The sequence below is a fragment of the Mauremys reevesii genome, unplaced genomic scaffold (assembly GCF_016161935.1).
Source record: "Mauremys reevesii isolate NIE-2019 unplaced genomic scaffold, ASM1616193v1 Contig45, whole genome shotgun sequence".
Lineage (NCBI taxonomy): Eukaryota > Metazoa > Chordata > Testudines > Geoemydidae > Mauremys > Mauremys reevesii.
In genome coordinates, this window is record NW_024100857.1 from 116,765 (window position 1) to 130,852 (window position 14,088).

Sequence of the window (14,088 nt, forward strand, 5' to 3'; positions counted from 1 at the left end):
GAGATTTTTATGTCTAGGGAGTGAGGCAGACAAGACATTGGTTTCATTGGACTGTCAACTGAAGTCACAGGACTTGTATCAACAGCTGGGACCTTTTAATACTAATATACAGTCAGACAGGAAGAAGGCTCCTGTCTGAAAGTCTTCCACCATTCACCCTCGTAAGTAAACTTCGAGGTGCAATAGCTCCTAACAGAAGACCGCACAAATAAACTGGCTTGTTTTTAAGAGATACATTAGAACCACTGCACCTTTGCAATAGCCTGGACTGGGATGAAGTTTGAGTATATTCTGGAGATGAAAGACTCTGACTGCAAAGGGAAGAGGTCACTGAATGCTAACTGAACTCTTCAGTTAAAAAGCCACTGCATTCATTAGGACCTGCAGTATGCTGCACACCAGCAACAATCCCATTTCTCTTTCTTCTGGGGGCCCTCTAAGCACCATGTCCATATAATTTTGTGGTGTGCACCTACTGTATGAAGCAATTCTATTGGGGGGGAGGGATAGCTCAGTGGTTTGAGCATTGGCCTGCTAAACCCAGCATTGTGAGTTCAATCCCTGAGGGGGGCATTTAGGGAACTGGGGTAAAAATCTGTCTGGGAATTAGTCCTACTTTGAGCAGGGGGTTGGACTAGATGACCTCCTGAGGTCTCTTCCAACCCTAATATTCTATGATTCTATGATCTATTCTCCAGTAGGTGTTCTACTATAAGAACACACCCCTTGTTAGGGATCTGTCAGTGATACTGGTGGAGTTCAGATGGGAGTTTCTAGCAATTCTGTGAAGTATTTCTACTGATAAGCACAAGACTCAGCCTTCAGATATCATTCCGCACCCTATTTCCAGAAGCTAAGCAATCTTCTGCTTCATGGTAATGGAGTTCAGAGCTACGTCATTATTGTGTTCATTAAGAACCATGAGACACTTGGGCATATTTCTGTAGGTCCTCCTGAGGAAGAATGGCACACAAATCTTTGTTAGTGTAAAATAACTTATGCTGAACTAGGATGCCATGAAGGACCAAAAACTATCCATTTTTCCAAAAAAGGGACTCCCCATAGCTAGGACTCAAATGCATCCCTAAAACAAAGTCCCAACCTCTTTAAACAAGTTGCTGGGTCAGTTCTACTCTGGGCGTGCTCAGACAATTGCATTTACTATATTTTTATACTAGACTGAGGCAGGGACCTAACTTGTTTACACAGCACTTAACACGATGGTACCCAAATCCTTACTGAGCACCCAATGTGGTGCCACAATACAAATAATAAATGGTAACAACATACCTACATTAATGGGTTCTGTCACAAAAGGACCTTGGGTCCTACATTACAATTCCATTACATTCTAGATAACCAAAGGAGATGTCTATTAAGTTTTAGCTCTGTCTCAAAACAAGAGGGAGACTCTAGGAGTCTGGTCCTTTTTCCTCTGGAAATTTGGGATTTCACTGTGATAAGGCTTTGCTACAAACTTCTACATTATTCACATGTTCAGTTGAAGCGATCCATTTTGTGCGGACTGGGTAGTTTCCAAATGTAACAGGCAAGACTTTCAAAAATGCCTAAGTGACTTACAAGCACAAGTCCCAGTGATGAAGGGAGAGTTTTCTGTAATATTTTTATAATGCTGATGGGTGCCTCAGTTTCCTCCATACTTTGCCTTGCTACACAGTGGGTGAAAAGGGGGTTAAATCTGCTCTTGGGACAGAACAGGAGACATGGCTGTTGTGTCATGTCACTGTATGCAGTGGAATGAACGTGTCATTAAGGAACTGACTGGAGCCTGCTGAAACTAACCCATTTCAGTACAGAATCTGGATAAAGACAATGGAAAACCCCCACCGCCAACACACTGACATCTAGCAACCAACATCCCAGAGGAAGGAGGTTTTCTCCCACCTCTTGGCAGGAAAGCAGAGCAGGGGCCTAAGCTTGAGAACAATGGACCAAGAGGTGTCAGAATGCAGGGTTAAGAGCTGGCTTTTGGTGGGACTTAGCAGCTCTCATCTTGAACTGACAAAGAGCCAGAACCAGAAATGGAGTCCACAGCAGCTTGGCAGACTTTTTGCACTGGCTTGGCCAGGATAGACTATAGACTTAACTTTGCCTCTCTTTTGCTGAGCTAAGGACCTTCAGATTCTCTATGCCAGGTGACTAATAAATCCTACTCGGTTTTGAAGAGGCTGCTTGATGTCACTGCAAATACTCACTGAGAACCCTGAAGAGGCACAGCACAAGCCTCTCACAGGAGTCTGGCTCACTGCAAGGAGCCATGGAGAGACCAGGATCAAAGATGCCTGAAGGCCCAGTCTTGAAGGCCATGGATGTGCCCCTGTGGAACTGCATGAACCCTTGGAGTTTGGCACACTAAAAAGGTCACTCCCAAGGGACTGGTTACAGGCTGTGGCATAGACCAGACCCTATGGATCCGTCAATGAGACACTTATGCTCCTAAGTCACTAACATGTTTTAGAAAAATCTCACCCATCATGCGCTGTAACTACATGGAGCCACCAAGCAAAAACGCACAGGCATAAAAGTGTTTGCAAATTGTTTAAAACGTGGACTCTCGTGTGGACAGAATTTGACAGAGTAAGGAAGAAATTGGGACTTGCCAGAAGGAAGGGAAAGGGAGAAACTAAATAGTAAAAAAGACTTCTTGTGGTTGGCTGCCACCTGCCTCAGAGTAGAGGTGGTGGAATATACCACAGAAAGATTTTTCTTGTACAAAGCCACTTACACAAACATTCATTGGCACTCTCTGCTGTTGCTCTTCTCCATGGCCTGTCATTGTAGAAGGGAAGGCACTTCTCACAGTCTTCCCCAAAAGTGTTGTGTTTGCAGTTACACGACAGCTTCCCAAAGTCATTCTTCACACACTCACTTGCATGGCCATTGCACTTGCACCTGCAGAACAGGAGAAATGAATGTACTGACTTCAGACATAATATGTCTTAAGCTCCCCAGGTCCAGGTCACACACAGAACAGGCTGATATCCTAGAGACTGAAGACTCTCAGAGATCTGGCCACTTTCCTTAAATATGGAAGAACTTTTGTGGAAAACTTGACTTAAGTTGTGTGCCAATGACCACTCTGGTTTCTATGGCAGATCTGAAATTCTGTGGCATATAAAAAAATTGAGGCTTAAGTCAATTAAATATGAAAATGACCACCACCACAAGTATTATATCATGTGGGTTCTTTTTTAATATTAATATTAAATCTATTTAGTTTCAATTTTGTCTACCTACAGTTTATAATCAGCAATGGTAATGCAGACAAAGTCTAAGATCTAGGAGGGAGTGTTGTGTGGATTTCTAAGTTCCCATGCTATAGCTATTTACATTTGACATAAGCGAAACAGCTCTTTCATGCACTTAGATACAGTTTTGGTTCGAAGTAATTACAGGCTTCATAAAACACATTTTACTGTGCTTCTGCTTTAGCATATCTCAGTGGGTCTAGTATAATTAATGTCCTTAAAGCAGTCTAATGATTAAAGCACTATGCCAGTACTAAGTATGGCTTTTTATTAGTAATGATTTACTCACCTGCCACCCACAGCAAAATCAGAAATTGCATAATAATAGGACTTGAGAACTTTTGGATCATTGAATACTTCGTCTCCAAAGGTGTTCAGACGATTGAGGGTCACTCGGATGTCAGTAGCCGTAACCCATTCCTAATGGAGATAAAACCCCCACCAAAATGAGAATCAAACCACCAATGCAAAGCTCAAATGCCCTATAGCGTTCCCATCATTAGCACTTGCTTTCACATAAAAATAGGGTTGGTGCCAGAAGTCACTCATGAAGCCCACCCAATATTTTCTCTCCTTATCTCCTGAGAGCCTGCCTTAAAACTTTTGCGATTCCCTCTAGGTTCAAATGTTTTCCCTTGTAAACCACATTCAAATACATTTTCCAGGCTCCTTTACTAACTTTATGTGCTTTCTCTCTCCCGTCCTCTCATGCGTTTACTGCTATGTACTAAGAAGCAGTAGAAAATATCTTCAGCAAAGAAAAAACAAGATGTAAGTATGTGCACTTGCAAAACTGCACAAATCTAATGAACAGCAGTTCCCTTGCAAAACAGCCCAGCAAGAATGGAAAACAAATCTAATGTATACTAAATATGCAGCCGAACACCTCCAGACAAAAAGGCACTGCTACACACATCTGGGTGGGAGAGACAGAGGGAGAAAAACAGCACTTTTTTGAAGTATACTCAGAATATACATACAGATGAGGCAAATATCCAGTTTCTAATATCAATCTATTTTTCTCCATTATCTCTGAAATGCTGGACTGTTCACTGTATCCATTTGCTAAGCCTACCAGCATATCAGAGATATGGATTTAGTTTCTAATAGGTTTCCATAGTGCACAGATAACAAAGGGCTTGCATGCCTCTTATCCAATTCCTACCCGCATACCTGTAACACAGCACTGTTGTCAAAATTGTAGGCACTGGGCCGCCCCTCCAGTGTTGAAAAAGCCACGTTGCCACCTGTGAGTGGAGAGATGTCACTGAACTCATCCGTGCAGAGTGCCTGCTGTTCATCCTCCCCAGTCCGGATAAAGCCTCGGTTTAATTTCTGATACGTGTTCTCACAAGAGCCACTGTAGTACTGATAAGGCACCCACGGCCCATCTTCCCTGGTACGTTTGTAGATGGCAAAGCTCTCAGGCCGGCTGGTGTGAAACTTCAGGCGCACATATGTGATGTCAAAGGCCTTTCCTGTAGACAAAACAAATCAAACACCCTCGATATGAGACTCAAATGGTTCATTAGAGCAGAGAGAGTTTTGTACTGTTTTGTTCCCTTAAAGAAGGCGGTACCAACCCTGCCAGCCTAGTTCACAACAAGTAACGCATTATAAATGTATGACAAAGCCCTGGTGAAAACCTGACCTCAAACTGGCAGAACCCACAAAAAGGCAAGTTCAAGTGTCACCAAAGCAGGTCTATAATGGACATCAGTTCCATCTGTTTGACAACTTTGTGTTGCACTTCTGAACATTTATGCAATTTCTACATTATACTGTACTAAACTTCAGACCACTGTACCTTAAAACTCATGTGACCTCTACACATGCATAAACTGTTAGTTACCCAGGCCGGACAACATTCCCATTTGTTTTCATGGGGTTTGAAGAACTGCAACAAAATCTGCTAAAAAAAATCTAATTTCTCAAGATATAGTTAATCTTAATTTTGTAGATTATAGGAACAAGAATGTTTTCTTGTTATGAATCCCAAACTCATCACTGCCAAATCCTACTGAATCCAAAGAGAGCAAATGGTTCACAAAACCCATCTCTGTGAAATCTATCGACTCTTAGAACTCAGGAGCTTTGGGGAAAGGGGAAATTTATTTTTACTTAGAAAAGAGGATGTTAATACTTTCAACATTGTTCCCAGAAATATGCTCCTGTACAGCATAGTCCACATAAAATGGACAGTTACAAAGCAGAGCATTAGTGCTTCATTCCTTCAAGAGCTTCAAACCTTGCAAGGAATATGAGGAATTTTTTAAAAAACCTTCATCTGTTCCCTAAGATGGTGATGATGCAGTGTGGAAAGATAACATAGCAACTCACTCCTACAGAAAAGTCTCACTTATAAAGAGATGAGAGTTCATCTGAGTATTAATGAGATGATGTTGCAGAAGTGCTCTATCTATAGATTTTTCCAAAAGCTATGCTGTCCCAGCCCAGTATGGAACTCTCTGTACGGTGAGCCATGTCACAGTGAGGCATCAGAGTCTAGTGACATAATTGTATATAGTACAGGTAAGTAGGAGACCAGACTTACTGACTCCTCTGCAGCTGAACTAGTTAAGAGTTTAGTGTATTCTAGGGGTACTTACACATCAGTATGGGTAAGTGTCCCTACAGCACAACAGGATGCCAGTGTCCTGCAGATCAGCTGCCCTAGAACACGCGCAGAACTAGGATGCAGATTCAAAAACCCATAGATTCACTGTACAGTGTCTGCCTGCGTGTCATGTGAACAGCCTAGGCCTATTGTATGTAAGATATAGAAGCTCTGTCACCGCATGTTAATGAGTCATGCATATTTAAGAATTACATCCTAGTTAATCACTCCTCACTCTTTTAGTGTTTGAGCTGATATTATTTCCTGTGAATATGCAGTGAAACGCACTGGGAATAAAACTGTATTAACCTAATAGTGAAGTATACACTAGTTACAGGGGAGAACAATCTGGCACATATCAAAGACCTCCCCACTTGCTATGCAGTTAGAAAATCAGGAGTAACCAGGACCCTTATTGCTATCATGGAGTCCTCTTTCACTACTCCATGACAGCCTTACTTTAGAATTTGGATCATAGGGCTTGTGTTCATTCAGCTTATCCTCTGGGAAGGACAGAACAAGAGGGAAGTTCCTGGCCAATAAGCTTCGAGTCTCTGAAAAGACTTTTCCAAATCAAGAATAATTTAGGGATTTACAAATGAAAGATGCTTCCTCCCCCCCCATGACAGTGAACGTAAAATGACCTTCCCACCCCATACTTATCTCCCAACAGGGTTGTGGCAATCAGCAAATAATCCTCCCTAATGGATTCATTCCAGTGACTGGAACATCCACCCCCATAGAGCACACATGAACCACTCAGGGGATTTACACCCCCAAGAAAATATTTAACTTCTCAATGTTCTGCTACATTCTTTGCTTTGGTCTGTGACATTCCTGCCCTGTATCAAAGATGAAGTACAGATGTTTTGCTGAATGGAATACTCAAAATGGAGAAATACTGCCTGCATTAAGAGCTACAGGGTGTGGAGGTGGCAGAACAGAACAATAAGCATCCAGCCTTCGTTCACCCGGTGCCAAGTCAAGGAATTCTGCTGAAACCTCCTACATGACGAAACATTTTTAACAGCTTCACATCTCTGGGGGTAGGGGTGAGAAATCCTTTCTGCACTGGAAATGCAGTCGGGTGCTGGGCTGTTCAGAAACATAAGTACTTCTGTTAACGCAGCTCTAAAGGAATTTCAGCCAAGCCTTGCAAGGCAACTTCCAGCACTCTACAGTGTAGCTTTAGAGGACAATAGTTATTGTATGCATTTTCCAGCGATTGAGATAGTGTACATTGGCTGCCTTTCCACAGCCTGGATTACAAGTAGGGAAAAAATGGAATATATCAATGGCCTGTCCACAGCTGAAAGAATATTTTCTCTACTACTCAGTCACTAGAGAACTGGCTGCAATATGGGCTTACTTGCCCTGCCAACATCAATGGGAACGTCAACGCTGAACCTGCACACAAAAGAGAATGGGTTGTAGTGGAGTAATAGAAGGTTGTTCTTCAGTGCTCTAAACAGTTAAAGCAATAGTGGGAAGGGACCTTTAAAATGCTTCAATCACCTTCCTCACAGGCCTAGTTGGCTATGAGAAAAGTTCCCAGGATGAGGTGTACAGCTGCACAACAGCTGTTATTGTTCCACCTCAGTGGACAGAGTGTGCGCACACAATCTCACTAATCAACAAATCCTGGAGCTAAATATACGCAGGGTTTTGGATTAACTGCAGACAGCTACCATATAGAAAAATTAAAGCTACACACATACTAAAGCATATCAGGGGCTTAGATAGGCAATATTTGATTTATTTTGGCCACTAATACTCTTGGATGCTCAGTCTATGCCCTCCACATATAACCACCTTTTGCCATCGACTCCATCTCTGATATCTCTTGAAAAATATTGTGCCACAAAGCAGCATTTGTGGCAATCACTGGTCACTTCTTTTGAATGGAAACTCTGGAATGGTTTTAACTGACATCCAAAGCCTTATCTCCATACACAGTTGCACTGATTTAACTTTAGAGATTTTTAAACCAGTTTTAGTTAAATAAGGCCTGGTGTACACTTAAAAAAATAGAGCTAACTACAACTGTAGTCCAGACATAAAACGTAGTGGCCACACAGGGCATTGTACCAGTTTAAAAGTGGCTTATTTCTGTTTAAACTAAACATTTTTGTTTAGCTTAAAGCTATTGAGTTCAACTGAATGAAAATAAACCTGGCTGAAATGGAAATGAGTTTGTCCTCCCCGCCTTTTTCATCAATTTAACTAAAAAGTGTTTTGTTTTTTATATCCTACCACAAATTAAGCCAGTGCAACTTTCTCACACAGATAAACCATAACTCTTTAGGATGCTAGTGACTCCAGAAATGTTTTTTGCTTCTGAAAGTCTGAGTGAGACTGGGCATTTCATAAATGCAGTTCTCATCTCTCACATTACCCAGCGGGTCACTGCTGCTGACGGAAGAAAGGCAGATATAACAACTACCCAGAGAATTTGGAGACTCCGGTTTCTAAGGCAAAATGCCTAAATTAAGGCTTTTTTATCGGCATCAATACAGGAGTACACACAGCAGTAGTTACCTCTGGGCAACAGAACCAGCGGGGAAGCTCAAAATATTTGGTCATCTGTTGTGTCTCATATCAATATGCTGCCTTTTAAAGTAAGCGCTAAAATAGTGAATTTTAAAGAAAAAGTAATTCAGCATCAGTAGAACTTTTCATGTATGTTTACATTTTAAGGAAAGTCAAATTATGGTCTTAAAAAACACTGATCATCTAAGTAATCTTGCATACGCTAAAACATGAACATAACTAATCTACTAGTTTACTGAATTGCACCAATGAAGCGTCATAAAAGGACAAGTCCTTAAAAAAGGGGAGACACTGGAAAGTTTGGTCTGACTGTGTAAATAAATAAAACACAACCATGATACAGGATAAAAAAAGGAACAAGACTCCTGCAGATTGTGTGGTAGAAGGAAAGCTAAGAAATAAGTGGTGCCATACTGCTTTCTGTGTATAATCTAACAGAGATACAAGCTTTGTTTAAAGCCAAAGTGAACCCCTCCAGTATTCAATTATACAAAATGGTATTATTTAATTGTGGTAGCAACTGGAGGACCCAGTCAGGGACTGGAACTCCATCATGATAGACTCTGCACACATGCAACAAAAATAACAATTCTTACCCCCATGGAGTTTACAATCTAAATAAACTGTGACCCAGTGCATTAGGCAACGATTGAAAGGCAAATTAACATTTGATTTCTAATTCCTCCTCTGCTACTGATACATTGGTGGTCTTTGGCGAGTCACAAACTGTCTTTTTTACACTTGATGTCACAATTTAAACTGTGCTCATAAAGGCTAGAATCTATAAGGTTTTGATAATCAGATCCTGATTAAAATATATCTGATTTATTCCCTCCTCAATGCTAAATTCCAGAAAGAGACAGAGGCAGGTTGGGTGTCTATCACACCTACTTTCTATTAACTTGAATGGATGTTCTATACAAAACTCCTGCCAAGTCCTGTGCAATCTAGCAATAGTGAAATAATTAACAATGTTATAACTGCACAGTGTAACTTATTAACCTCTTACACAGAGCCTATTTGGAATCCTGCTGATACACAACCTAAAGGAAAAGACGGTTACTCACCTGTAGTAACTGTTGTTCTTCGAGATGTGTTGCTCCTATCCATTCCAGTTAGGTGTGCGCGCCGCGCGTGCATGGCATCTCGGAACTTTTTTACCCAAGCAACACCGGCGGGACGGCTGGCGCCCCCTGGAGTGGCGCCGCTATGGCGCTAGTTATATACCCCAGCCGACCCGTCCGCTCCTCAGTTCCTTCTTGCCGGCTACTCCGACAGTGGGGAAGGAGGGCGGGTCTGGAATGGATAGGAGCAACACATCTCGAAGAACAACAGTTACTACAGGTGAGTAACCGTCTTTTCTTCTTCGAGTGATTGCTCCTATGCATTCCAGTTAGGTGATTCCCAAGCCTTACCTAGGCGGTGGGGTCAGAGTGAGACGTGGCGGAGTATAATACCGCGGAGCCGAAGGCTGCGTCGTCTCGAGACTGCTGCACCAACGTGTAATGGGAGGCGAAGGTGTGGACCGAAGACCAGGTGGCCGCTCGACAGATGTCCTGGATCGGAACATTGGCCAGGAAGGCAACAGATGAGGCGTGCGCCCTCGTCGAGTGTGCAGTGACGCGGCCTGGTGGTACGCGAGCCAGCTCATAGCAGGTCCGGATACACGCAGTGACCCAGGAGGAAATCCATTGGGAGGATATCGGCTCTCCCTTCATGCGGTCGGCAACCGCGACAAACAGCTGGGGCGAACACCGGAAGGGCTTCGTCCGCTCGATGTAGAAAGCGAGTGCTCTGCGGACGTCGAGGGTATGCAGCTGCTGTTCCCGAGGCGAGGCATGCGGCTTCGGGAAGAACACCGGGAGGAAGATCTCCTGGTTGAGATGGAAAGCTGACACTACCTTCGGGAGGAAGGCCGGATGAGGGCGAAGCTGCACCTTGTCCCCATGGAAGACCGTGTAAGGCGGGTTGACCGTTAGAGCGTGAAGCTCAGAGACTCGTCTCGCTGATGTAATGGCGACGAGGAAGGCCGTCTTCCAAGAGAGGTAGAGCAGGGAGCACGTGGCTAAGGGCTCGAACGGAGGACCCATCAGTTTGGCCAAGACGAGATTCAAATCCCAGGTCGGGGCCGGGCGCCGCACCGGCGGGTACAAGCGGTCCAGGCCCTTGAGGAAGCGGGAAACCATCTGGTTTGAGAAGATGGACCGACCGTCCACGGAGGGAAGGAAGGCTGAAACCGCTGCCAGATGAACTCTGAGGGAGGAGACCGCCAGACCTTGCTCCTTAAGGTGCCAGAGGTAGTCCAGGATGGTAGGGACCGGGACCAGGAATGGATTAAGACCTCGATGATCACACCAGAGTGCAAACCTCTTCCACTTCGCTAGGTAAGTGGAGCGAGTGGAAGGCTTTCTGCTCTCGAGCAGGACCTGTTGAACCGCTGCAGAACAGCCCCTCTCCGCGTGGGTCAGCCACTCAGGTACCAAGCTGTAAGATGGAGGGACTGCAGGTTCGGATGGTGGAGCCTGCCGAAATCCTGGGTGATGAGGTCCGGCCACAACGGGAGGCGGATGGGTTCCCGAACGGAGAGCTTGAGCAGCAGGGTGTACCAGTGCTGCCTCGGCCAGGCCGGCGCAATTAGAATGACGTGAGCTCTGTCCTCCGAGCTTCAGGAGCACTCGGTGCACGGCGGAGCGGAGGGAAGGCGTAGGAGGCGATCCGTCCAGGGATACAGGAAGGCGTCCGACAGGGAGCCCAGCGGCGACCCTGGAGCAGGCAAACCAGGTGGCACTTCCTGTTCCCTTTGGAGGCGAATAGGTCTACCTGGGGAAACCCCCACCTCAGGAAGATTGTGTGGACGACATCTGGACGGAGGGACCACTCGTGGGAGAGGAACGACCTGCTGAGATGGTCGGCCAGCGTGTTCTGCACTCCCGGAGGAAAGGATGCTTCCAGGTGAATTGAGTGGGTCACGCAGAAGTCCCATAGGAGCATCGCTTCCTTGCACAGGGGGGAGGAGCGGGCTCCGCCCTGCTTGTTCACGTAGAACATCGCGGCGGTGTTGTCCGTGAACACCGTCGCACAACAGCCTTGCAGGTGGGTGCAGAAGGTGCGACAGGCCAGGCGGATGGCGCGTAGCTCGCGAACACTGATGTGCAGGGCGAGCTCCTGGGCTGACCACTGGCCCTGCGTGTGGAGATCGCCCAGGTGGGCCCCCCAACTGAGTGCTGAGGCATCCGTGGTCAGAGTGACGGACGGGCGAGGAGGGTGGAACGGAACTCCGGCACACACGACCTCTGGGTTGAGCCACCAGTTGAGAGACTCGAGGGTCGGCCTGGTGACCGTGACCACCATGTCGATGGGGTCTCGATGTGGCCGATCCACCGACGCGAGCCCCGCCTGGAGCGGACGAAGGTGGAGCCGCGCATACTCGGTGACATCGTGCACGAAGCCATGTGGCCCAGGAGGCGGAGGCAAGAGTGCACCGTCGTGGTAGGGAAGGCGGCGAGGTCCCGGATGATGGAGACCATCGTCTGGTGTCGGCCTTGAGGGAGACAGGCTCTGGCCACTGTGGAGTCGAGGACCGCTCCGATGAACTCCACCCGCTGTGTCGGAATCAAAGCGGACTTCTCGGTGTTGATGAGAAGACCGAGCCGATGAAAGAGAGACATGATTTCTGACATCTGGTCCATCACAAGTTGCCGGGACTGACCTCGAACCAGCCAGTCGTCGAGATACGGGTAAACGTGCATCTGACGACGTCGGAGGGCTGCGGCGACTACCGCCATGCATTTGGTAAACACCCTCGGGGCGGTGGACAGCCCGAACGGCAACACAGCGAACTGGTAGTGAGTGTCGTTGACCACAAACCAAAGGTAACGACGATGGGGAGGATAGATTGCAACATGGAAGTACGCGTCTTTCATGTCAAGGGCGGCAAACCAGTCTCCCGGATCCAGAGAGAGAATGATGGTCCCCAGGGTGACCATACAAAACTTGGGCTTGAGCAGGTACTTGTTCAGCTCGCGAAGGTCCAGGATAGGACGCAGCCCGCCTTTCGTCTTGAGGATGAGAAAATAACGGGAGTAGAATCCCCTGCCCCGTCTGTCCTGAGGCACCGCTTCTATGGCACCCACGCTCAACAGAGTCTGGACCTCTTGTAAGAGGACTTGCTCGTGAGAGGGGTCCCTGAAGAGGACAGGGAGGGTGGGTGGGAAGGAGGCGAAACAAATTGCAGGCGGTATCCCGACTGGACTGTTTGGAGCACCCAGTTGTCTGATGTTAATTGGGACCACGCCCGAAAAAGAAATGGGAAAGCGGTTGTAAAATAAAGGAAGGATCCGGTGGGGAGAGTGATGGGCCGTCCTCGGCGTCCCATCAAAGGCCTGCTTGGCGAGGGCCTTAGGCGGCCTGGCCTGGTTGGCGGTTGTCGGATGGGCGGCGGCGATTTTGGGCGGACATTGACTGTTGTAAGGGCGATACCGGGACTGGTAGGCGGTCGGGAGGGCTGTGGGCGGAATGGCCTGCGCTGCGTCGCTGGCGTATGCATGCCTAACGACGTGTCGCGTCGGCCGTCCTTCAAAGTTTGGATCCGAGAATCCGTCTTCTCCGAGAACAGCCCTTTTGTATCAAATGGTAGGTCCTGAAGCGTATATTGGACCTCTGGCGGCAGGGTGGAAGACTGCAGCCAGGCGATACGCCTCATTGTGACGCCGAAGGCCAAGGTCCTCGCACCTGAGTCCGCAGCGTCGAGGGCGGCTGTGATGGAGGATCTAGACGACCTCCTCCGTTCCTCCAACATGGCCGCGAACTCCTGGCGGGAGGCTGTCGGTAGGAGCTCAGTAAATTTCACCAGGGACATCAAGATGTCAAAGACGTACCTGGCGAGGAGGACCATCTGGTTGGCAATCCTCATTTGTAGGCCTCCCGCGGAATAGACCTTTTGGCCTAGCAGGTCCATACGCCTCGCATCCTTTGATTTGGGCGCAGGGGCCGGTTGGCCGTGCCGCTCCCTATTGTTAACCGACTGGACTACCAGAGAGTCTGGGGTCGGATGTGTATACAAATATTCATAGCCCGTGGGAGGGACAGAGTACTTCCGTTCAACACCACGGGCTGTAGGGGGCACGGAAGCCGGCGTCTGCCAGATAGTGGTGGCATTCTTTTGCACCGTCCGTACAAAAGGAAGCGCAACTCGCACCGGCATGTCTGCCCCAACAACGTTCGTAATGGGGTCCTCGTCTTCCTGCACCTCCTCTATGGGCAAAGCCATAGCCGTCGCCACACGGCGAAGGAGGTCCTGGTGAGCCTTTACATCAATGGGTGGAGGCTCCTTAGTCGCTGCGCCGGCCACAGCCTCATCAGGCGAGGACGAGGAGGACAACCCCTGGACGACCGCCTCCGAAGAGGGGTCCGCCACCTGCTCATCGGGGGGGGGGGCTGCTCGTGGCCCTGGGACTCCGACGTTACAGCATCCGCCGCCGGTGGCGAAGGGGCCGGTCGGGATATCGTCGCCTCTGGGACCCTGCGCTCGGACGCGGGAGGCCTTGGTGGAAAAGGCACCCCCTGAGCCTCATACTGGGCCCATGGAACCCAGAAGCCCCACGGATGTGCCCCTTGAGGATGTCCTTGTGGGGTAGGTGGCAGGAGACCGTA

The 14,088-nt window shown here is 47.4% G+C and overlaps 1 protein-coding gene across 1 annotated transcript in view; it reads right to left on the minus strand.

The window, feature by feature from the left end:
* Window positions 1–14,088, minus strand: part of LOC120394264 (laminin subunit gamma-1-like) — a 131,227-nt gene that overhangs the window by 36,888 nt on the left and 80,251 nt on the right. The window contains exons 2-4 of the mRNA XM_039518499.1: window positions 4,443–4,747; window positions 3,559–3,689; window positions 2,747–2,913 (exon numbers count right to left, since the gene is read on the minus strand). Of these exons, the coding sequence (XP_039374433.1) occupies window positions 2,747–2,913; window positions 3,559–3,689; window positions 4,443–4,747 (603 nt within the window). The remainder of the gene's footprint in view (window positions 1–2,746; window positions 2,914–3,558; window positions 3,690–4,442; window positions 4,748–14,088) is intronic.